The 24,792-nt window shown below is 42.3% G+C and overlaps 1 protein-coding gene across 11 annotated transcripts in view; it reads left to right on the top strand.

Annotated features, from left to right (window-relative positions):
• Positions 1-24,792, top strand: part of ROBO2 (roundabout guidance receptor 2) — a 1,654,780-nt gene that overhangs the window by 1,057,729 nt on the left and 572,259 nt on the right. Inside the window, exon 1 of one of the 11 annotated variants that reach the window (XM_067739211.1) lies at positions 4,017-4,743. The exons of the other annotated variants lie outside the window; for them this stretch is intronic. Within the exon in view, the coding sequence (XP_067595312.1) occupies positions 4,683-4,743 (61 nt within the window). The 5' untranslated portion in view covers positions 4,017-4,682. Of the gene's footprint in view, positions 1-4,016; positions 4,744-24,792 lie in introns of those variants that run through there. 11 annotated transcript variants of the gene reach the window in all.

The raw sequence follows: 24,792 nt of genomic DNA, 5'->3' as shown, positions 1-24,792 counted from the left end.
TTTATTAATTTGGGTTAGATATCTAAACTTCAGTTTTCTCATCTGTACAATGGGAATAATATCAACCACATAAGGCTCTCATAGGATTTAAATGATTTAATGAATTTTTAAAAACTAGAACAATTCCTGCCATATAGCAAGTGCTCACCACTTCATAGTAGATATTAAAATTATTATCAGGGATCAGTTAATTTACCTATGTATACCACCTTGCAACTATAATGAGGGCATGATGGAAAGAGTAAAAAATAAATAGATTGGGGTTTTTCAAATTATACCACATCCTTTGGGAATCTGGTATGGAAAAGAAATATTTAATATTTTATATCTTATGTTGTGCAGATTGGCTTCAGATGAGTATTTTATGTTTCTCCAGGAATGCCAACTCAGAAGTGCAATCACAGAGAAGATCATTTGATCACCTTACCCCAATTAGGGTTAATTATAGTCTCCTACACATAGATGTCTTTAGATATCTTAAAATATATATTTATCTGGTAGGCACATTTTGAGCACATAATAATACCATTCCAGGTTTTACATAGATTTCCGTGTACATTTTCTACTTAGCAGCTTGTTTAGAGAAGGAAAAAAAAAAACAGTTGATATTTGGGAAGATATTGTAGCTAAGTGCCCATTTAATTTTATGTATCTTAAACCTTCTAATCTGGCGATGCGGGTGCTTCATTGTTCTAAGCTATTTCTGGCTTTGTCTTAATGAAAACCTAAAAAAAATTTTTTTAGCTAAAGCACTACTAAAATTGAATTTCCAACTTCTACTAGAATGTTCAGGTTTTAAAGATTTTCCTTTTAGAAAAACCAAGTGAGGAATCCATTTCTTCTATAGACACTGCTCACTAAAAGTGTGTTAAATTTAATAGAAATGTAAACTTTTCTCTAATACAGATCTTATCAAACCTCCCAGAAGGTAGTGTCTTTGTTCCCCTTGGACTTATTGTTGTCCATATTACATTTCTGTCTGTAGACTCTTACAGTAACTGTTAGTGTTGAGAGTTTTGGTCATAATCTTGAACCATCACTTGGTATGAGAGTCTTATATGTAAAGTTATCAGTTTTCCTTGGTCACATTTTATGTCAAATGAGACTGACAGAGTATTCTTTTTAAACATCATTTATGAACTTACCTTCAAGAAAAATCACAAAACATAGACCCCTAAATTCCTTTGTTACAGACATTATTAAATAATGTAGGTAATGTATTGCAAAAAGATGGCACCAGACTGAAATCAATGGTGTGTTTTGTCACCTTTAGTAAGTAAAGTATGAATGCAAAATGATGATGCTTGGTCCAAAATGCCAAATAAATGTAACCAAAGGAATGTCTCTTAAATAAATCTTTTCTCTGTGTGAGGTCATTTGTCATACTCTATACAAGGACAACTTTCTGTGAGATGTGAGGTAACATTTTTCTGCCCTAGGGAACAACAGCAATTGCTAGGTCATTCTCCTTCAAACTACCCTCCTCCAACTTCCCACGCACACCCTTTCTGCCTCTGAGTGACTTTATAGATCACCTAAGGAAAGGCATTTGTAGATGGTTGAGTGTAACATATATGAAGTCAAATCTACCTTCTTCCCTCCAGATGAATAGCCATGACAAAACTCTTCAAGATGAAATGTCCCAATATCTTCCTTTCTGAGATCTATCTTAAAATTAAAGAGCTTTAAGTCTATATGATTTGTTAATTTCTGCATTATTATTAGGGAGACTTTACTTTCAGAATATTTTCTGTTGTACCCATGTAGGGAAATTTGAAATAGAAATTGGGTGGTGGTGGTGGTGGTGGTGCATTAGAGGAATAAAGTAGGCTTTGTAATCCCTGATTTTAAATCTAATCAATCAGAATGTTTAAAATGAAAAATTTAAAGAATTATAAATTATTTGGCAACATTAAAGATAGATAAGAGAGATATTAATCCAATGAATTTTGTCATTTTCCATGACCACCATATCATCTAAGTTAGACTTGGCCCTTTGGGTTAAAAAAAAAAAAAAAAAAAGCATGTGAACTTGTCTCGCCCTCCCCTCCCCACTTCTTTTCTTAGAGTGGTAAAAGAATAATACATTTAGAAATCATTACTGTGAGAATTCAAGTGATTTAACTTCAGCACGCTAATGCACTTTTTTAAAACAACTAAATAATGTATATAAAAATTGTGCTGAAATTACTCTTAATGCTTCACAAGAAGAGTGGCTTGTTTTATTCTTCTGCAAGACTATTTCATTACCATAATTTTCAAGCATGCAGAGGTGCCATAAAAACTCTCCTAATTACTTGTGTGTCACTGACCATTTTTTTTTGAAACACACAATATCACATCCATAAGAGGCAAGGGAGCGCTAAATTGAGTGGCAACACCAAAATGTACCACCAGACAAAGGCTCTTCTTCAAACTGCTTCACAAGGCCACGAACAGAAAGAATCTTTTCTAATATTTTCCAGTAGGGGGAACTAAAGACTCACCATCCAGCTTTTAGCTCGGCTCGGGAACCTGCGCGAGTTCTTATAACTCGCCTTGTAATCATCCGAACTAGCATCAAACAACTACCAGCGAGTCTGTGATCACACGTGGGCCGGGCTCCACCGGCCACACCAGTGGCACCCCAGACACTAGCATCCCTTTGATCTAATGTGGGCTGCCTTAATCTTCCCGGTCCTGAATGGCATTCACTTGGTGGGTTCTGCCTTAATTTTCAGGATTTTGTCATCTTTGGGCTGCAATTCAGCTGTTTTTGAGCTTCGTTAGCTCAGTTGGGTTTTCAGGTTTTCCGAACTTCCTTTCGGAGGTGATAGTCTCTGGAGGGTAATAACTTCGGGTACCGGTCCCCCGCACCCAAGCTCCCTGATCTCCTTTCTCCATCCTAAGCGTTTTCTGAACTCCCTGGCATCCCTCAGCCCCGCGTCAAATTCATCTTTGAGGGGGTCATAAGGCAACTGAGTAACAGGAGAGGGGATGCCACCCCTTCCCCTCCCCCCCACCCGGGATTCCTCAGGGGGCCATAGATCTTGGCTAAAACAAGCCAGTGGAGACTACGGATTTCTGTACAGCTCCCTCCCCCCCCTTTTTTGTGCCTTTTTAACGACGGAGAAAGCACCCCGACCCAACCTTTCCGCTCCAAGAGGTGGTTATATTGTTTCCTTTCCTTTTCTCCCTCCCGCTCAGCTTCTCATTTTGCTAAAAGGTGAAGAGTGAATGTTTGTGTGATTTTAACGGGTAATGAGGCTGCACCCGGGGTCCTGGACGGATGATCTTTTTCCAGAAAGCGTGTGCATCTCCGGCAGACGGAGGGATGAATAATTAGGAAGGGCTTCCATGAAATCGCTCACCGAGAAAATTACCTGCCCATTAAACGGGACGCGGCGAAGGGCAGGAGGCTAGAGCCCACCTATCCCCTCCCGAGGCGGGAAGCAGGGGGGGACGACGAGGCGCAGAGAAGGGGAAGGAGTTGACCGGTAGCCTCGTCCGAATTTGTTAATTTCTGTCCCACTAGGACTCTAGGCTTTCCAGCTCCCCCTTCCCCCACTGCCCAGCGGGCTGGCGCCCCCTGTGCGGGCGGGTGGAGGAGCGTGGAAGTGGAGGCTCCGTGCACCCCCTCATCACCCCCCGCCCCCCTCCCCGGGGCAGACTCCAAGCAGCTTTCATTCCTCCCCTCCCCTCCCGCCTCCTCGCCTTCCCTCTAAGTCCTTCCACCCGCGGCAGCTGCAGGAGGAGGCGGACGCTCTGCTGCGGGGCCGCGGGAGCAGCGGCAGCGGCGGCGGCGGCCGTACCAGGTGGACTGGCAGCTAGACCCGGGCGGGCGGCTGGACCGCGCGCTCCCCTGCTCTCCCGCTCCTGGGCCCCTGGGCTCACCCGCCCCGCTCCGCACCCGCCCGCCGCCTGCCGCCGCCCGGGTTCACAGCCGCTCGGAGGCGGCACCGCGGGGGGGTGGCAGCAGCCTCAGCCCTGCCCCTCTATCCCTCCCGCCTTCCCTCCCTCCCTGCAGCCCCACCACGTAGGAGTTCGGATTCTCCACCCGCCTCGTCCCTATTTCCCTTTGCCTCTCTTTCGGGAACGAGAGAGGTGGAGGGAGGCAACGAGGTTGCAAAGGAGAGGGCCGCCAAATCGGCCCGCCTGCAAAGTGTTGCTTTGACACATCCTTGTTATGGAAGTTTAGTGAAAAAACTCTGGACGTGGAGCTGCTACCCAGACGGAGACCGGGGGAAAGGAAACCAGTGGGCAGGCCAATGTTTTTTTTCGGCAGCGCGCTGGCAAGTTTGTGGAACACTTTCTAGGAATTAGGTCTTTTTCCTCTCCCGTCATCTTCTTGACTTCTGAAGAACGAACTTGGCTTTGGATTGCCATGAAGCCTGAGGAGAGGGGGTTAGACACACTTGAATAATCCCTCCGGCTGGGCTGAATTCGTGGGAATTTAGGAAGCCACAGTGAGGAAATACAGCAGCCTTGGGAGTGCTCTCTGTTAATTTGGATGGATCTAAATGTGCCCTATTCAAGACCTCTCCACTAACCCCTTCTGATCTTGCCATTTGCTCTTCTTGACTTAATTAGCAGCTAGAAAAGTCTAAACTTTGGACCTACCTCTTTTTTTGATACTTATTTTTGTACTTTTGCTCTCTGGGATTGGTTTCTTAAACAATCTGGATCCTTTTTAATATGTCAAAATGAGTCGGCTGATGTTTACACAACTACTGCTCTGTGGATTTTTATATGTTCGGGTTGATGGTAAGTTAAAATGTTTCTATCCTGTCCCTCCCCCCCCCAAAAAAAAAACCCCAACATTTCTTTCTGAGTTGGACGTGGGCTATAAATAAAATGACATTATATCCTTTGGTCCCTTTTGGCCAGGCATGGGGGCTTTGGGGGAAGCAGAGGTTTTAAGTCTTTTGTTTCTAAACTGCTGCAGATGGAACGTGTTAGGAGTCACCTATTGTTGTAATTTACTTAATTAATTGAGGAGTTGGGTAATAAATGATGGGCTCTCAGTTTTGTTAGAAAAAGAAATGTGAAAGTAAATCTCGTGAACGAGTCTAATACTCTTGTGCTTGTTCTCCATTTGGGGTTTGTTCTTGTATCTGAACTTTGGCTTAGAAATTCAAGTGAAGTAAGTAATAGATACCCCAGTGAAGGTGCAGTAGGTTAGGAATTTGAGTCAGGGATCTCAGGGATCAATGTGTATCACCTGCGTGCTGGTAAGTGCTCTCCTAGCGTGATATCAGAATGAAGATTTAGATCATAGGGAGAAAACTGTCAAAAGTAAGACAGGGCGAGGCTCCAGGAAGGGGGAAGCAGAAGCTGTGGGCTGGCTGTGGGTACGGAACGCTCAGCTCAGTCCCTAGTGGCAAACACAATGGGGATCTGAAACAGGTGCTGTAGGTGTCTCTCTCTAGGTTGAGTCAGTCTGTCAAGCAGACAGCATTCTGCCTCTGATTCTCCTGTCTTTTGTTCAGATTTGGTTTCCTGGGGTATTTTCATAGGATGTCAGTTTCCTGTGGGAGGATTGCAAAATCCTTTTTTGTAGCTCTTTTGAATGATGAGTGGAAGGAATCGTTAACATGCTTTTTTGTTTGTTTGTTCCAAAGAAGAAAGTCAAAAGAACAATTTGGTATTAACCTAGAGACTTTAATTTTCACATCAATAGAAATAATTGGTCTAAAGAGAAGATTAGAGCATGATATTTTTGCCTGCATGTGTGGATTGTAGTACTTTAGATTTTTAATTACTGTACTTATAAATAATCTGAGGTGTATTGGTCCAGATACTTGAGCCATTATAGTAGCTTGTTGCTACATAAACTTTCCTCCAGTATTTGCATTGTGGACGAAGTCATTATTTGGGACACTGCCTATTTTTGCCCGCCTGTAGGAGCTAACTTTGTTCCTGGCAGCGGCTGTTGCACAGAGCCCCATGTATCAGACTCAAAAAGGAAGCCCTTCTATAAACATGAGGCAAGAAGGATGAGTTTACCTTCAGTCAAGTGGCTGTTTTCAATCCTGGACTACATAAGTACCCATGCCCCCCAGCGATAGTAGGCGAGCGTTCATGTGGGCACACTGCTTTTTTCTTTTTTCCCTTCTAAGTAGTAGATGTATAGGAGTAAATCACTGTGAATTCTACTGTGGCAATATCTCTAATCATATCTAATCATTCACCAGACATTTTCTTCTTCAATACATTTACCTTTGTAATACATTTAGATGACAATCACAAAAAGGTTTTGTCCCAAGTGTTTTGATTGTCACAATAAGACTTTAATATAACTTTTTGGATATGTCCTCACAAACCATGAATTTATATACTGCAATGCCAGAAATGCATTATAAACTATATATTAGATTACAGAACTATCACCAAGTTGTTGTTTTTTTTTTCAGTCGTTGTGTAGCTAGCTGGAATACAATTAAATTGCTCAGTGGAAGTGACAGAGGGAATCAGAAGAGCTTGGTGTTACAGAATGTAATTAATGTACCAGGGTGTTTGGAGATATATGAAACAAATGCAATTAACCACCTTGCTGCTGGAACAGCAGTAGCAAGACATCATTTCTCCCCTTCCCTCCCTCCTTCGTATCCTAGCTCCCTCCCTTCTTTCCCGCTCTCCACTCACCTTGCCCTTCCTGTCCCACAGATACACCTAGGACCTTTGTTCTGTTTTAACATTATAGGATAAGGGGGTAATTTGTGTCTGGGCCATAACTGTGCAGCAACGTTCATAGTAATGTAGTGAAAAATGCCCAAGATTGAGGAGTTGAAAAGGTAGTATTAAATTCTTGTGTGTGTGAAACTAGTTTTTGTATTTAGCATCTACTATGTCCAAAGCAATGGAAACTGTGGACACTTACTGAATTAGTATGCAAGTCATATGTTTGACATTGGATTGCCCTTGGTTTACCCCCTAATGATGACAGCCCCTCCATGGGGATTGTTAAAAATTGGGGATGTAGACAACACTGCCCTCTAGGCTATTTCAACACACTGGGATTGTGTGTTTACATATATAATGAGGGGGTTGTTTGTAGGATCTCTAAGCCTTCTTACTTTTCCAGGGTTCTATGATTTCTAGTTACTTATTATCCTTCTTAGAAGTGTGTGCTTATTCTCCCCATGAATTTCAAATTTAGAGAAGCTTGTACCATTTGAAAGATATACTGACTCTCCTTGTGCTAGACACAGAAATTAATTTTATTCAGTGACAAATGATACATAGATTTGCATTGAAATTTGCTTGGTGGGTTATTTATATGTGCATTTTTATAGTATATGAAAAATGTTAGAGTTTTGCATCCTCATGAAAGTTATGTGCCATTATTATTTATGATTTTTCTGTATCTTGTGTCTGTAGGAATCTGTAGAGAATAAATATTAAGTTAATTGAGAACTACAGGCAAACTTTTCTATTTGGGATGTAAATAAAGATTATCTCATTCGATACAGATTAATTAACCAAATGCAGATTTTTCCTCACTATTATGTATGAGAATATGTATTGAATTTAGCCTTTGTTCTCCAGATTTTCTTTATTTTTAAATAAGAATATGGTTTTGTAATCATTTACAGGGAACTAATATGAACTGTCACAAGACTGTTGGATTATATCTATATTAAATACATTGTGTCAGTTCAATAATTTTACAATACTGGTGAAAAGATGTTTTGCCTCTCACTGCTGTGGCCTCTCCCGTTGCGGAGCATGGGCTCCGGACGCGCAGGCTCAGCGGCCATGGCTCACGGGCCCAGCCACTCCGTGGCATGTGGGATCTTCTCGGACCGGGGCACGAACCTGTGTCCCCTGCATTGGCAGGTGGACTCTCAATCACTGCACCACCAGGGAAGCCCGAAAAGATGTTTTTAAGATGAAAATATTTCTTGTCTTCAATCCTTAACTGTTCTAAAATGAAAATGGCACTTGTGATATTTGGAGAGAGAAAGATGATACGTGTGCATGGTGCAGATATATAATCTCATATAGGTTTATAGGTTTTGCTAAAGTGCTTCTTTCAGTAATGGACTCATTATTGTAGCTGTATGTAGTCCATTTCAGAACTTAAATTGCATATAAGTAACCTGAAATTTCTTCTTGCAACTATACACTAATACCACGTTTGAATTGGCTTTGTTTGAATAACCTTTGATTCTAGGCAACATGTGGACCATAAACCAAAAAGATTTCTTAATACATAGAGAAAAGAGTATGTTAAAGAAAAAAAAGGTCATGATTATACCAAAAAAAAAAAAAAATTCTAGTTATTGCATCCTTGAGCAACCTGTATAAAATAGCATCTTTGCTAATAAAAATATGGATATGTAAGAACATTGCCTACGTTTGGACACATATATAGTAATGAAGGGAGCTTACGTATGTAGGATGTGTGTTCAGTAATATCTGCTTCAGTAGCTCCTGCAGTCCATAGGAGTTATTTATTTATTACTTCCTATGTGCAATTTGATTTTTGAAGAGTTAGAAAAAACAGATTTTCCTTTTTTTTTTTTTTCCCCCCCCCGGTACGCAGGCCCCTCACTGTTGTGGCCTCTCCCGTTGCGGAGCGCAGGCTCCGGACGCGCAGGCCCAGCGGCCATGGCTCACGGGCCCGCCATGGCTCACGGGCCCAGCCGCTCCGCGGCATGTGAGATCCTCCTGGACCGGGGTACGAACCCGTGTCCCCTGCATCAGCAGGCGAACTCTCAATCACTGCGCCACCAGGGAAGCCCAGATTTTCCTTTTACTTATTTCTATTCCTAGCTCTCCTCCTACTCCTCCTGTACCACCTCTTTCTCTTCCGCCTTCATTTCTTCCTTCCCCTCCTTCTTTTTTGGACCCAGTGGAAAGAATTAAAGAAATATTTGAAGAATGAAGAAAATAGGTGAGAGGTGTCTTGGATAACAATTTAGAAAATCTGCATTTAAAGGAGATATGTTAATAATATTTTAACTTTGGATATACCCAGTTGGGGTCTTGACTCATCGTTTTTCTTTTACAATCCTATAGAGCTTGATGCAAACTTATATAGTTCTTTTTCCAGTTTAGGCAGACAGACGTCTACAGACCTGAGTTCTAGCAGAAAGTTATAGAGTGCTATATTAGAGATTTATTTTCAAAGAGAAGTATTGTTATGCTTCTTATAGTGTTTCCAGGTATAGCCCTGTCAACCCAAATCAATACATTGATGTTGTTAATGATTTTCTTCTTTTTTAAATTATTGAGTGAAGCATGAATGAATGATGACATAAAGTCTTTTAAGGGGAAATTTCCATAAACTCTGGCAATGTTTCAGCATAGCAGAAGTCTAATATAGCATCTAAAGTGTAGCATATTCACCCAAAAAACCTGTCTCTAACAAAACAACATTGGAGTGATCTAGGCCTCAATCCTTAGTGTTTTTTCCTCCATTTGCACCTAATCCTTAATGTCTTTCATCTGGTCGCATGGGTTTTAAATACTTCTTTATTCTGATACTTCTCAAATTGCCCTAATCACTTGTGGAAGAATGTAAATTCCATGAGATTACAACTTGGCTCTTCTATTTACCATGGTATCTCCAGCGCCCGTACATTACTTAACATATCCAGCTGACTACATGACATCTTTGCTTGATATCTAAGAAGAATATATCAGACTTGGATAGTAACTAGATTTGTTGTGGTGATCATTTCCCAATGTATACAAATAGCGAGTCATTGTGTTCTACACCTGAAACTAATATAATGTTGTATGTCAATTATACCTCAATAAAATAATTTTTAAAATGAATATACCAAACTCAAGCCAGGGATAGAATTGGCTTCTCCTTCCAGTCATCTCCAGCTCAGTGAATGGCATCACTATTCACAGTTTTATCATGACCCAAAACTAGGAATCATTTTTGACTTGTTCTCACAGCCCATATCTGACTTGTTAGTAAATCCTTTGAAATATACCCTGATACCTAAAATTTTATGCGTGTGTTTGTGAGTGTTTCCCCAACATTTTTATATAAGCATTTTCAAACATGCAACATAGCTGAATTTTACAGTGAACACTCATATTGCCATGTAGATTCTACCGTTTTTTACTATACTTGATTACCACATATCTATCCGTTTACCCATTCCTCTAGGCATCCATTAATTCATCTTCTTGTTTTGATGCATTTTCAAATAGATTCCAAATGTTTCTTACTAATTCAACCACTACCATCCTGGTCAAAACCTGGACTATTGGAATAATCTGATAAATGATCATCCTGCTTCCATTTCTGTTCTTCCTATCCCCACACCTTACCTCCAACCAGTTAGTTCTCCGCCCAGTAGCCACAGGGACCTTTCAAAAGCATGTAAATAAGATAATGGCAGCACCTTGCTCAGAAGCTTCTAATGGCTTCCACTGATAACTCTTCGCAGTAGTTTACAGGACTCTTCAAATTCAGGTCCCTCACTGCCTCTCTGACCTCATCTGTTCACACTCCCTACTGGAACCTAGGTTTAGACCTTGCTTTTTGATGTTTTGTTCCTGACTCAGGGCTTTTGCATTTGTTCTTTCTTTCACCTGAAATGTGCTTCCCCTGATCATTGCATGGGTTTTTTTCAATTGGTTTAATGAGTCCCTATCCAATATCATCTCTTCAGATATATGGACCACCTGATGTAAAAATGCTCCCCTCAAAACACTATTGGACTACCCCCCTTACCTATCTTAATATTTTTCTGAGCTCTTATCACCTTCTTAAAGTTTATGTGGGTGTGTGAGCACGTGTCCACACACACATGCACGTGTTTGTATAAACAACCTTGAAGGCACCCACATTGTACCCTACTTGCGAGCTAAGAAGTTAGACTGCTACAACTTCATGAATGCTGGCAAAGGACATGAAACTCCTGGGTCACAGGTGGTAGATTTCATTAGTTATGTCACAGCAAGCAGCATGACTTCATGTTTGTATAGATTTACCTTTCCCCTGAAGACCCTTAGGGGCAATGCAGTGGGGGCCAGGTAGATGGTGCACACACAAAGCTGACGAGCCCTGAGCTTGGGAACCAGGATATTTTATAGTGGACGATAAGGAAATCTGCCTAACCTTTGGCCTGGAGGGAAACATTGTCTTGACTATATTAGACAGTAAGCAAATCTTGACTATATTAGACAGTAAGCCTTCTGTTCTGAAGGGAGACCGTCTAGAGTTTAGAAGACTGTTAGCTGTATGCATATGTTAGTATGATTATTGTCTGCTTCTTCTACTGAGCTCCTAGGGCATGGACTTTCCTTGTCTATTTGTTTACCTGTGTTCCTCCAGTGCCTAGAGCACAGGATGACACATAGTAGAATCAAGTATTTGTTGAATAAATGAAAATGTGCTTATGGAGTGCTTTTGAGATGTTTCTTTTCATGCCCTAGCCCAACATGTGAAACGTTTACCATTTGAACTAGGTTTATTTATTTATTTGGGGGTGTGTATTTGTGTTTGTCTCTCATTCTCTCTGTCTCTCTTTAGAGAGAGAGAGTTATCAAACATGCATATTTTGCCATAAATGACATCATGATTTCTGATGATTTAGTATTCCACCTTTCACCTGGCAGGAGATATAGAATTGACTATTTGCTTTGATATGTCTCTTTTCTAACCAAGAGTATTTTCAACAATGGTGTGACTTACATGGTCACTCCCAATCTCCATACTAACACTGTTGGATGTTTTAGCACACTGTTGAGTGGTGTATATATTTTGACAGGGCACTCCTTCAAATGATTCTAATGTACCTTAATAGGACCACATACACTCTTATCTGACTAAGGCATTTTGACTTATACAATGATATCTAGTCCAAAAAGTGAGACTTTTCTTCACCTTTGGGGCAACTTTTCATTTAAGCATTAGCAACAGATAAAAATGATTACTTTAGTTCAGGCATAGAATTAAAAAGAATACTTTAAAAATTGGTCTCCAATTATATAGCTCACTAATACTTGAAAAAGAAGAGGAAGATTAAAATACCTGCAGCAACTGGAATTACCCTACCCTATCTACTGTTATAATCATCATGTCTAGGACCCTATTTACCATCACTGATACTAAACTGAGATATACCCAGGAATTTGGCAGGTAGGACCCTCTTTATAGACCTACTTTTGATTTTAAGAAAATAACTCAAAGGAATCTTACCGGAAAATTTATTTTTTAAAACTGAGATAAAGCAAACATAGACATTCTCTAAATTTTGCTGCTTAAATATTTTCCCCCAACAACTTCACTGAAATGATTGAAATATAATTCACATTATATTTCACAAACAAGTTACTCATGTAAACTGTACAATTCAGTGGTTTTTAGTGTATTCAGAGAATTGTGCAACCATAACTACAATCCAATTTTAGAACGTTTTTGTCATCCAAAAAAAGAAGCCAAGTATTCTGCTCCTTATCTGCCATCCCTTCCCCAGCCTGAGGAAGCCACTAGTCAACTTTCTGTCTCTGTAGATTTGTCTATTTTGGATATTTCATGCAAATAGAATCTTACAATATATGGTCTTTTGTGACTGGCTTCTTTCCCTTCATCTAATGTTTTCAAGGGTCATCCATGTTGTAGTGTATATCAGTACTTCATTCTTTTTTATTGCTGAATAGTATTCCACATCATTTATTCTTTGAATTATCAGTTCATGGACATTTAGGTTGTTTCCACTTTGGGTCTATTATAAAGATCGTTGCTATGAACATTTGTGTATTAATCTTTGTGCACACGTATGTTTTCATTTCTCTTGGGTGTATAACTGGAGTGGACTTGCTGGGTCATATGGTAATTCTGTGTTTAACCTTTTGAGGAACTGCAAGACTGTTTTCCAAAGGAACTATACCATTTTACATTCCCACTCGCAATGTATGAGGTAAATATATTCTTTCAATTCACCATGGAAAGAAAATGTTGAACGGCCTTTACAAGTTGGATATAAGTTTGTAGTGAGACAATTTTATATGATAATAATATGCTTTAAGTTTCCAGTAGTCCTAATTTCTTTCTTTTTTTAAAAATTATTTATTTATTTTTATTTTTGGCTGGTTGGGTCTTCCTTGCTGCACGTGAGCTTTCTCTATTTGGAGTGAGTGGGGGCTACTCTTGTTTGCAGTGTGCAGGCTTCTCATTGTGGTGGCTTCTCTTGTTGAGGAGCACAGCCTCTAGGTGTGCAGGCTTCAGTAGCTGTGGCACACAGGCTCAGTAGTTGTGGCTCCCGGGCTCTAGAGTGCAGGCTCGGTAGTTGTGGCGCACGGGCTTAGTTGCTCTGCGGCATGTGGGATCTTCCCGGAACAGGGCTTGAACCCGTGTCCCCTTGCATGGGCAGACAGATTCTTAACCACTGCGCCACTAGGGAAGTCCAGTCCTAATTTCTAATCCCTTCAGTGATTATCTTCTCAATGTTCTTCAGTTGTCCTGTAAAGTTTTACAAATGAAATTAACCCAAATTGAAATTGTCACTTTTAGCAGAGACTTCAGCAATACTAAATGTAAATCACAGAATGATAACATCTCAGAGCTAGAAGAAGTTTTTGCAGTTTTGTGGTACAATTCTCTTGTTGGTTGGACAGATGGAGAATGAAGCTCAGAGGTTTTTTTAAATTAATTTTTATTGGAGTATAGTTGCTTTACAATTTTGTGTTAGTTTCTACTGTACAGCAAAGTAAATCAGCTATATGCATACATATATCCCCTCTCTTTTGGATTTCCTTCCCATTTAGGTCACCACAAAGCATTAGTAGAGTTCCCTGAGCTATACAGTATGTTCTCATTAGTTATCTATTTTATACATAGTATCAAGAGTGTATCTATGTCAATCCCAATAACCCAATTAATCCCACCCTCCCCTTCCCCCCTTGGTGACCATACATTTGTTCTCTACGTCTGTGTCTCTATTTCTGCTTTGCAAATAAGATCATCTATACCATTTTTCTAGATTCCACGTATATGCATTAACATACGATATTTGTTTTTCTCTTTCTGACTTACTTCACCCTGTATGACAGTCTCTAGGTCCATCCACATCTCTAAAAATGACCCAATTTCATCCCTTTTTATGGCTGAGTAATATTCCATTGTATATATGTACCACATCTTCTTTATCCATTCCTCTGTTGATGGACATTTAGGTTGCTTCCATGTCCTGGTTATTGTAAATAGTGCTGCAGTGAACATTGGGGTGCATGTGTGAAGCTCAGAGTTTTTATGTGCCTTGTCACATAGCCTATTGCTGCTTAGTAGCAGAGCTGAAACTAGAGTCCAGGGATGTTTTTTATCTCTATACCACACTTCTCTCAAAAGACTATTTCCAGCTTCTCAACCCTGGAACTCCTTAACAAGAGCTCCAGGCTCTTGTAACTAACCGAAAATGGCCAGCTGTTTTCCGAACATGTCAACAAGGGAATTAGCTTGAGATACCTTGAGGTTATTCATTTGATTCAGCACATGCTTATTGAGCACCTATTTATAAACAAAGCACCTTGCTGAGGGCTCTGTGAGGGACATAATGAAGTTAAATAGTTCCCACCTTCAAGGAGATGATTCTTTAGTAGGGAAGATAACAAATATTCAAGTCACTAAAATAATAGTATCCGGTAAATGCAGGGAGCAGGGTGTGGGGTTGAAGGAACACACAACATAGTCTGGGAACTCAGAGAACGAATAGATGATTTCCAGCTAGTGCAATCTGGGAAGAGTCAACACCAAATGGGTCACTTAATGTGGGCCTTAGAAGAAGAGTGAACTTTTTTTTTTTTTTTTTTTTTTTGCGGTACGCGGGCCTCTCACTGTTGTGGCCTCTCCCGTTGCGGAGCACAGGCTCCGGACGCGCAGGCTCAGCGGCCATGGCTCACGGGCCCAGCCGCTCCGCGGCATGTGGGATCTTGCCGGACCGGGGCACGAACCCGTGTCCGCTGCATCGGCAGGAGGACTCTCAACCGCTGCGCCACCAGGGAAGCCCAAGAGTGAACTTTTAGTAGACAGAAAGATTGGAAATTGCATTCCAGCAAAAGGAATAGCAGGAGGAATGGCATGGAGATGACAAAGGTGTGCTAGGGGAAAGGCAAGGAGTCTAGTTTAATTGTAACATAGTTGTATGGAGGGGCAGTGTGAGATAATTACTGAAAGGCAGTCAACAAACACTACTGAGTGAATAAGAGCAAATAATTTAACCATTCTGAGTGTACTTATCTTTAAAATTGGCATTATAATAGTGTCTTCTCAAATAGCTGATATGAGGAATAGATGAATATATATTAATCACACACACACACACATATATATACCCATGTATGTATATATATTTGTATATGGAACATATGTGTGCATATATATTGATATGTTATCATATACGGAATTAGATGTGTATATATATGTAATATACATCTGTATGTTACATATATATGTTATATGTGTAGAAATTATATTAAAATGCTTTGAACAGTGCCTGGTACTTACTAAACCCCAATTAAGTGTTATTTATTATTATTTTTTCGTAGTAGTAGTATTTTTATTCTATTGGTATTCCTTTCCTAGTATGGAGTAGAAGTAAATTTAAGAGGACTTTTTCTATCAGGCTAATCATGAACTACATTTGAGATGCGTTTCACGAAGATTTTCATATAACCTTTCAAGCATGAGTCTTCAGGTGACTAAATAAGAACTTTTGTTGCCTCTTAAGGGGACTCATCTGTGTCCACACCTATGCAACCGTGACAAACGTGCTATGACATGTATGTTTCCATTGCATCATGTGCTGATTACAGAGCAAATGGGATTCCCAAGTGAGTGGTATTATGAATGAAAGGAATAAACAAGAGAGGCATACTACAAATAGAAATTTGTTAACAAACAGAACATGCTAGTGTTAGACCTGCGCGGTCTCCTAGGAGTTTCGACTCGCCCAGGAAACAACAAGAGTCGGAAGTCGATGCAAAACGCAAGAGGTTTATTGAAGGCCGGTGCACCGGGGTTCCTTGGTCCTCACGCAGGAGGTCGAAGAAGGAACCCTTTTGGGCGCGAATATGTCAGTTTTATAGGTTCCCACTTCCCCGTATGTAAATTATAGATTTGGTTGTGTTCTCCTGCTGATTGGTCCCGGCTTAGGCTCGGACCAGAGAGGGAACTTGTCCCCAGCTGCCTGATTGGTCTTTGACAGACACCTTTTTTACATTTTGTTATCTCCCTCCTTCTCCCCAGCTGTCTGATTGGTCTTTGACAGACACTTTTTTACATTTTGTTATCTCCCCTCCTTCTCGGAAGGGGGCCGGACATCCTGGAAATTCACCCATTGTCTAAGAAGCCCCTATTGTCTGGAGAGTTCTTAATCATTAGCTGGAACAATGTCCCTCGAGTCCCACATTCCCCCCTTTTTCTTGTGACTATTGATTCCAATCATGGAATCTCAACCTTCTGTTCGTAAACTTTGGTACTGTTGTCTTAACATTAGAACTTGTACAGTACTGATACGTTCTCTAATAAATGCTATCAAGCGATTTAGAACACATGGTCCAAAAGTTAAAATCAACAATAAAACAATAAGAGGTCCCAACAGAGTAGAGATTAAGGTGGTAAACCAGGGGGACTTATCAAACCATGATTGAAACCATCCTTTTTCGTTCTCTCTCCCCCTTTGCCTTTTATCTAAGCGTTCCCTTAGTTTATCCATGGTTTTGGTAATGGTTCCTGAATGATCAATATAAAAGCAACATTCTTCTTTTAGAGCGGCGCATAATCCCCCTTCCTTAAGAAACAGCAAATCTAGGCTGCAACACCATTTCTGAAAGTGAGGTGAGTGATTCCTTTAGTTGAGTTATGGAACTTTCTAATGCTCGAAGGTCGATGTCTACAGCCTGTCTTAAACTTGCATAATACTGGGGTTGTTGTATGAGGGCTGTGGTTCCTGTTCCTATCCCGGCAGATATTCCTAGTCCTAGAAGGACAGCCAATGTGAGGGTTACAGGTTCTCTTTTGTTTTTTGTTTTTCCTACATATTCATCTAAAAAGGATGAGTCTGAATGGTAGATAAGTCTAGGGACTAATTGCACTAACACACAAAAGTCAGCTGAAGTATTAAGAACCTCTAAAGAGACATAAGGGGTGAGCCCCGTGTTACATGTCCACCATCCATCTTGAGGAGGTACAAGATATCCTGAGCCTGAAGGGAGGCTAAAATCATGACAAAGGTGTCTATGGGACTGGGGAGGTGTTCCTATACAAGTACCATTTCCAAAAACCGAGGACAGGGTTAATTTACTGTTCCCTTCTTGCTTCCATCGACATTGGTCTGAGGAGGTAGAATTAGTATAGTTGGAGCTATATCCTATAGCATCATAATAAGGGGGAGGGGCAGCATAGCAAAGCCAACATGATTTTGTAGCCTCTGGGTTTGTAGCATTGAGAACCGTAAAGGCTGCCTGCACCAAAGAAAGCATCCTATCCTGAGGAGTCCCAGGCTTAACTGTGGGTTCTTTGGATCCAGAGCTTTCATTAGCCTCATTCTTTGTTGACGTAGTTGAAGGGGCCGGGGGAAGCAAAGGGGGGCCAATTATGGGATTTGGGCCTATTGATATAGGAGCAGGAGTCTCAATCTTTAGCTTAAGGGTCATTAATATTCCTAAATCATATCCCCTCATGTAAAATCTAATGCCCCAAGAATGACCATTTATCCATTTTTTATCTCTTTTTCCGGGATTACTAAAGGAAATTTTAAGGGGATGACACCATCCTGAACATTTACTCCGGTGTCCGGTATCCTCATTATGAGAATAATTAGCCGTTACAGTAATAAAATCCCAAGTTGAGGTGGGTTTCCAATTAGTATCCCCGGTAGTTTCACATCCCCAGCTTTTGCAATAAAAGTTTTCAGTTCCACCACATTTATAATTCAGAGATCAAGGGCGGTGGAACCCGGGGCATACGTAGAAAGTGAGGATACCAAGCATCATTCTTTTGCCTGCATTTTTGCAACACGGCCCAAACCAATCAGTTTCCGAAACTTTGGAAGGGGCAGTGTTCATATCATGAGAATCTTCTGTATCCCAATAAGGTGCTCCTATAGCCAATTTACAAACATCAGGAAAAAGATCTGGCCACCAGGTCCAGGGGGGTGCAGTATGACTAATGGACCAGGTTACATCTCCAGTCTGAGAAATTACCTGCCAAGTTAAACGTTGGGGGAGGTGAGGGCTAAAATCACTTACAGTCAGTAAAGGCAGTAAAACCAAAATTATAAGTCTTAGGTTCGTAGAAGCTTGAGTTTGAGCGGGTTGTCGGTTCTTTGGGCCCGCCATCCTGATGATGCCGTCGCTGGTGCAGCCTTCACATGTGAAGCATGGATCCAGGCAGCGATGCCGTCCACTTTTATGGCCGTTGGGGTGGTGAGGAGGACGGTGTATGGTCCTTTCCATCGAGGTTCCAACGTCTGGGTTCGATGCCGACGGACGTATACGGAGTCTCCGACTTGGAAAGGATGAGTTTCTCCCGGTGTTCCCGGTTGGTAGGCCTTGGCGAGTTGGGACCATATTTCTTTCTGGACCAATTGGAGTCCCAGTAGCCTAGCATATAAGTCAGTGTTATTTTGACAATCAGGTTTTATTTCTTTTCCTAAAGTGAGGAGGGGAGGCGGGGCACCATATAATATTTCAAAAGGAGTAAGATGGTATCGGGAAGGTGTATTTCTAACCCGGAATAGGGCCAAAGGAAGGAGCACCGTCCAATCGGTACCGCCAGTCTCCAAGGACAATTTACTTAGGGTCTCTTTTAGAGTCCTATTCATTCTTTCTACCTGACCTAAACTTTGGGGTCTATAGGCACAATGTAATTTCCAATCAGTCCCCAAATATCTGGCCACATCCTGACTTACCTGGGCGACGAAGGCTGGACCATTATCAGACCCTATTACCTTTGATGCTCCAAATCGAGGAAAAATTTCTTCTAAAATCTTCTTGGCTACTACAGCAGCTGTTTCTTTCTTTGTTGGGAAAGCCTCTATCCATCCTGAAAAAGTGTCTACAAAAACTAAAAGGTATTTATTACCGTACCTTCCAGGACGCACTTCGGTAAAGTCCACTTCCCAGTAAGTTCCTGGGCGGTCCCCCCTGAGTCTCTTTCCAGTTTCAAGTTTCCCTTTGTGAGCATTTACCTGTTGACATGGGACGCATTCCTGCACAATTTGTTCAGCTAATTTTGTCATTCCAGGGGTTTCGTACCCGGCTTTTTGTAACAAGGCTACCATCTTTTTAGTCCCCAAATGTGTCCATCTGTGCATCTGTTGTAACATGGATTCTGCTTGCTGAGGGGACAAAGTTCCTTTTGTTGTGGCCGGGATGATTTCTTCATCGCGGCCTGGTTTTTCAGGAACTTTATCTGACAGTCCTAAAATGACTTCTCCCGATGCTATTTCTCGGGCCACTTGGTCAGCCATATTATTTCCCCTAATTATTGGGGTATTTCCTTTTTGATGTCCAGGGCAGTGGATGATACTGACTTTAGTAGGAAGCATGAGTGCAGTCAACAAAGCCAGGATTTCGTCTTTGTTTTTAATTTCTTTGCCACCTGAAGTTAGTAGCCCTCTCTGTTGGTAAATGGCACCGTGGATATGAGCGGTAGCAAACGCATATCTACTGTCTGTGTAGATGTTTACTTTTTTATTCTCTGCCATCTCTAATGCCCTCGTCAGGGCAATTAATTCAGCTTGTTGGGCTGAGGTCCCTTGTGGTAGCGCCGCTGCCCATATGACTTGTTTTCCGTCTACTATGGCTGCCCCAGTTCGACGCTTACCTTCCTCCAGGAAACTGCTCCCATCCGTGAACCAGGTGAAATCAGCATCAGGGAGGGGCAGGTCCATCAGATCTGGCCTACTGCCGTGTGCTGCGGCTAGTACTTCCTGACAATCATGTATGATGGTGGAGCCTTCCAAGTCAGGATCAGGTAGCAAGGTGGCTGGATTGAGTCCTGTGGCTGGAGCAAACTTGATGCGATCTGAGTTTAGCAACAGGGTTTGGTAATGAGTCATCCTGGCATTAGTTAGCCACCTATCCGGTGGTTGACGGACTACATTTTCCAGGGCATGAGGAGCTGTTATCGTTAGATTTTGTCCTAAAATTAGTTTGTCAGCATCTTTGACTAGAACGGCCACTGCAGCGATTATCTTTAAACAGGTGGGCCATCCTGATGCCACAGGGTCCAATTTTTTTGACAAATAAGCAACTGGGCGATTCCAGGGACCCAATTTCTGAGTCAATACTCCTTTTGCAATGCCCTTATTTTCGGCCACATATAAATGAAAAGGTTTGGTTACATCTGGCAGTCCTAGGGCTGGAGCTGAAAGTAAAGCTCGTTTGATTTGGTCAAAAGCCCGTTGTTCCTTATCGCCCCAAACGAAAGGAGTGCTGTTTTTGGTTAGGGGGTACAATGGGGCTGCCAGCTCAGCAAACCCTGGAATCCATAGTCTACAGAATCCGGCCGTCCCCAAAAATTCTCTAACCTGCCTGGCGTTTTTGGGAGCCAGAATTTGGGCCACCGTATCCTTTCTGCTCTCCGTGAGCCATCTTTGCCCCCCTTTTAATAGATACCCCAGGTAACTGACCTGTTGTTGGCATATTTGTGCTTTCTTGGCTGAGGCTCTATATCCCAGGGTTCCAAGTTCCGTTAACAGTTTTTCAGTACCCTTGATACAATCTTCTTGGGTCTCAGCAGCTAATAAAATATCATCAACGTATTGGAGTAATGTTACCTGGGGATTTGATTCTCTATATAATGCCAAATCCTGATGGAGGGCTTCATCAAAGATGGTCGGGGAGTTCTTAAATCCCTGAGGTAGCCGTGTCCATGTCAGCTGACCAGACATTCCCGATGTTGGATCTTTCCATTCGAAGGCAAAGTAGGGTTGGCTCAGGGGAGAGAGTCTTAAACAGAAAAAAGCATCTTTAAGGTCCAAAACAGTATACCACATATGTTGAGGTGGAAGAGTGCTCAGGAGGTTGTAAGGGTTTGGAACTGTGGGGTGGAAGTCTGCCACCCGTTTGTTTACCTCTCGTAGATCCTGCACCGGCCGATAATCATTTGTTCCTGGTTTCTTTACCGGCAGGAGAGGGGTGTTCCATGCTGATTGACATCTTATTAAGATGCCCAAGTCTAGTAGCCTCTGTATATGGGGACGGATACCGTCTTTGGCTTCTCTACTCATGGGGTATTGACGGACCGTTATTGGGGTGGCAGTTGCCTTGAGTTCCACTAGCACCGGGGGCCGATTTTTGGCCATCCCCATTCCGGCAGTTTCTGCCCAGGCTTGAGGGAACCGAGTTACCCAATCAGTAACATTAACTCGTGAGGATGAAGGCTGCTCGTATAATTTATATTCATCTTCTAATTTCATAGTCAATATTTGAAGTAACCTTCCCTTATTATCAGTTATGGTGGGGCCTTCTGGCTGAAAGTGGATTTGAGCCCCTACTTTGGAGAGTAAATCTCTTCCCAGCAAAGGATAGGGGCATTCCGGAATAATCAAAAATGAATGGGTTACTCGTCCAATCCCAAGATCTACTGTCCTTCGTGTGGTCCATGAATATTGTTTATTCCCAGTGGCTCCTTGTACCCATGACCTTTTAGCTGAGATAGGACCTTTTGAGTGGAGAAGGACGGAGTGCTGGGCTCCGGTATCTACCAAAAATTGAACAGGTTCCCCCTCCACTTTAAGAGTTACCCGGGGCTCGGGGAGAGGGTTCGAGCCCTGACTTTCCTAGTCTTCTTTCAATGTTAAGATTTTGTTTTTGGTTGGCCTTCCTCCATTCTTCTTCTTAGGGCATTCTCTCGCCCAATGTCCTTTTTCTTTACAGTAGGCACATTGGTCCTTGTCTAATGGCCGCCTTCTGTCTGCCGGTCGCCCTTCCTGCCTATTTCTATCCCCTATATTTCTTCCTCCAACCACAGTGGCCAGTATCTTACTTAAATTCCTCTCCTGTCTCTTATCCCGTCTTATTTCATGGGCTTCCTGCTCTTTCTGCTTTCTTTCTTCCTTCTCTTCCTCTGTTTCTCTTTTGTTATATACTTTATCTGCCTCTTTTACTAACTCCTGAAGCGAAAATCCCTGCAAGCCATCTAGCCTCTGTAATTTCTTCTTAATATCAGGGGCCGCTTGATCTATGAAAGCCATTGCTATAGTAGCCCTGTCCCTCCGAAGTTGGATCATAAGGGGTAAAGCGTCTAAAGGCTTCCATTAAACGTTCCAGGAACACAGTTGGCGATTCCTGGGGCCCCTGAGTTACTTCCCTTACCTTAGCCAAATTAGTGGGCCGTCTGGCCGCTCCATGGAGACCCGCCACCAGAGCCTGGCGATACATTTTCAGGCGCTCCCTACCTTCCGGGGCATTGAAATCCCAGTTTGGCCTGACGAGTGGGAAACCAGCATCAATCTCGTTAGGCAGCTGGGTAGGTTGCCCATTGGCGCCTAATACATTTTTTCTGGCTTCTAAAAGAACCCGTTGCCTCTCCTCAGTCGTTAGGAGAGTCTGGAGCAGCTGCTGACAATCATCCCATGTGGGCTGGTGGGAGAAAACAAGAGATTCTATTAAAGCGGTAAGGGCCTGTGGATTTTCGGAAAAAGTTGGGTTATGCATTTTCCAATTATAAAGATCTGCAGAGGAAAAGGGCCAATATTGGAGAGGTCTATTCCCTTGGCCATCGGGGGGGCCATATTCTCTAAGAGGTAGGGCAGTGGAGTCCGGGGAGATAGCCCTCTGGCTCCTAGTGCCCACTGAGGGACCCCTTTCTTCTTCCATCATGGATGGTTCCCTTGGTGCCGAGGGCAGTGGAGCTGGGGGTCCTCTAGGTGGTAGGGGATTCGGGGCCGGAGGATAAGGGGGTGGGGAATCCAAAAGCAGCAAATCGGACTGCGGGTCAGGATAAATCGCCTTCGGTAGATCCGGGGCGTCGGGTAGCTTCTCCGTGTTGGGGTTTTTCTTTAAGGCTAATATCTCCGACGCTGCTGATGTATGCGCGGACGTACCTGTTGAGGAAACAAAGGGCCGGACCCACGGAGGTGGGGAGAGAATTAAATCTTCCCAGACCAAGACATATGGTACTTGGTCTGGATGTCCGTGGGGATCTATATTAAATATCTTAGACTTCAGCAGCTTAATCTTGTCTAATAAAAAGGATCCTTCAGGGGGCCATCCTATCTGAAATGTTGGCCATTCAGAGGCACACAAAGTCTGCCACTTTCCTTTCTTTACCTCTACCGAAAAATTATGGGCTCTGGCCCGAACTTCGGTCCAATAGCTTAGGGTAAGGGAAAGAGGAGTCGTCATAGTTTGTCCCATTGTCGTCCGTCAGAGAAGAAGAATAGACCACAATACAGAAACAGTTAAAACTCCACGAAACACATATACGTATGGGCCACCGCGAGCTCGCTTCAAAACCGAAACTTCTTCAGATGGCAGTTATCACCAAGGGAACTGCCGAAACCGAGTGAAGGGGAGACAGAGTTTGCCTCTCCTTCCAGATGAGCCACTAGGGCGTCCCCTAGGGCTCATGGACGCCGGCTATTAGCACGTCTGCCTAGCCAGAGGTCCGATACAGATTCCATAATAAGCCGATTCTTACGGCTTTCCTCCGATAATGGCCCACAAAGAACAAGGGACAAACAGACAATCAAGCTCGAGCTTACCTGGTACCTCCAACTCCCGATGTTCTTGTGGTCCGGGGCGAGTGGAATCCCGGACGAGCCCCCAAATGTTAGACCTGCGCGGTCTCCTAGGAGTTTCGACTCGCCCAGGAAACAACAAGAGTCGGAAGTCGATGCAAAACGCAAGAGGTTTATTGAAGGCCGGTGCACCGGGGTTCCTTGGTCCTCACGCAGGAGGTCGAAGAAGGAACCCTTTTGGGCGCGAATATGTCAGTTTTATAGGTTCCCACTTCCCCGTATGTAAATTATAGATTTGGTTGTGTTCTCCTGCTGATTGGTCCCGGCTTAGGCTCGGACCAGAGAGGGAACTTGTCCCCAGCTGCCTGATTGGTCTTTGACAGACACCTTTTTTACATTTTGTTATCTCCCCTCCTTCTCGGAAGGGGGCCGGACATCCTGGAAATTCACCCATTGTCTAAGAAGCCCCTATTGTCTGGAGAGTTCTTAATCATTAGCTGGAACAATGTCCCTCGAGCCCCACACTAGTAAAACCCTGCGTTTTGGTTCACATTTACTGATTTACATCTTTTACTTGGTGCTTTTGATATAAAGTATCATGAAGATAAATCTTTTAAGAGACAAAGCTTACTGAATTCCAAGTAAACACTTCTAGTACAGAAAATATTTAAAAATTAACATTGTCTCCACTCAACATTTTTTTCCTGAATAGCCCACTTATCTTTCTTACATCTAGTATAGACATCATTGATTCTAATACTTTTTACAATTATCCATTAACCAGATTTGCATATTGAGTGGTTGTGTATATATCAAGGATAACCTGACTAAAGCAAAATCATTGCTATTGTGGAAGGGATACACCATGGGTGTCCAGAAGCTGTGGACTCCAGTTTAAGCTTTACCGCTAATTAATGGTAGGACTTAAGATTCTTATATAAAAAAATAGATATTTGACCGTGTACTCTTCAACGTCTCAGGCTTAAGTTCTCTTACTGTAAGTCATTTTGTTAAATGTCCTATCATTTGCATTATGTTTGAGTACAATTAAAGGGGAAAATTTATCCTGGAAAAAAATTATCCCAAACCATAAATATCCATCTTTGAAAATAATGAGTTATTGTGCAGTCTGCATGGGGGCTGTATTTTGATA

Source organism: Pseudorca crassidens, chromosome 5, assembly GCF_039906515.1.
Source record: "Pseudorca crassidens isolate mPseCra1 chromosome 5, mPseCra1.hap1, whole genome shotgun sequence".
Classification (NCBI taxonomy): Eukaryota; Metazoa; Chordata; class Mammalia; order Artiodactyla; family Delphinidae; genus Pseudorca; species Pseudorca crassidens.
Note: the sequence above shows the minus strand (reverse complement) of the source record. Positions and strands in the feature narration are given on the sequence as shown.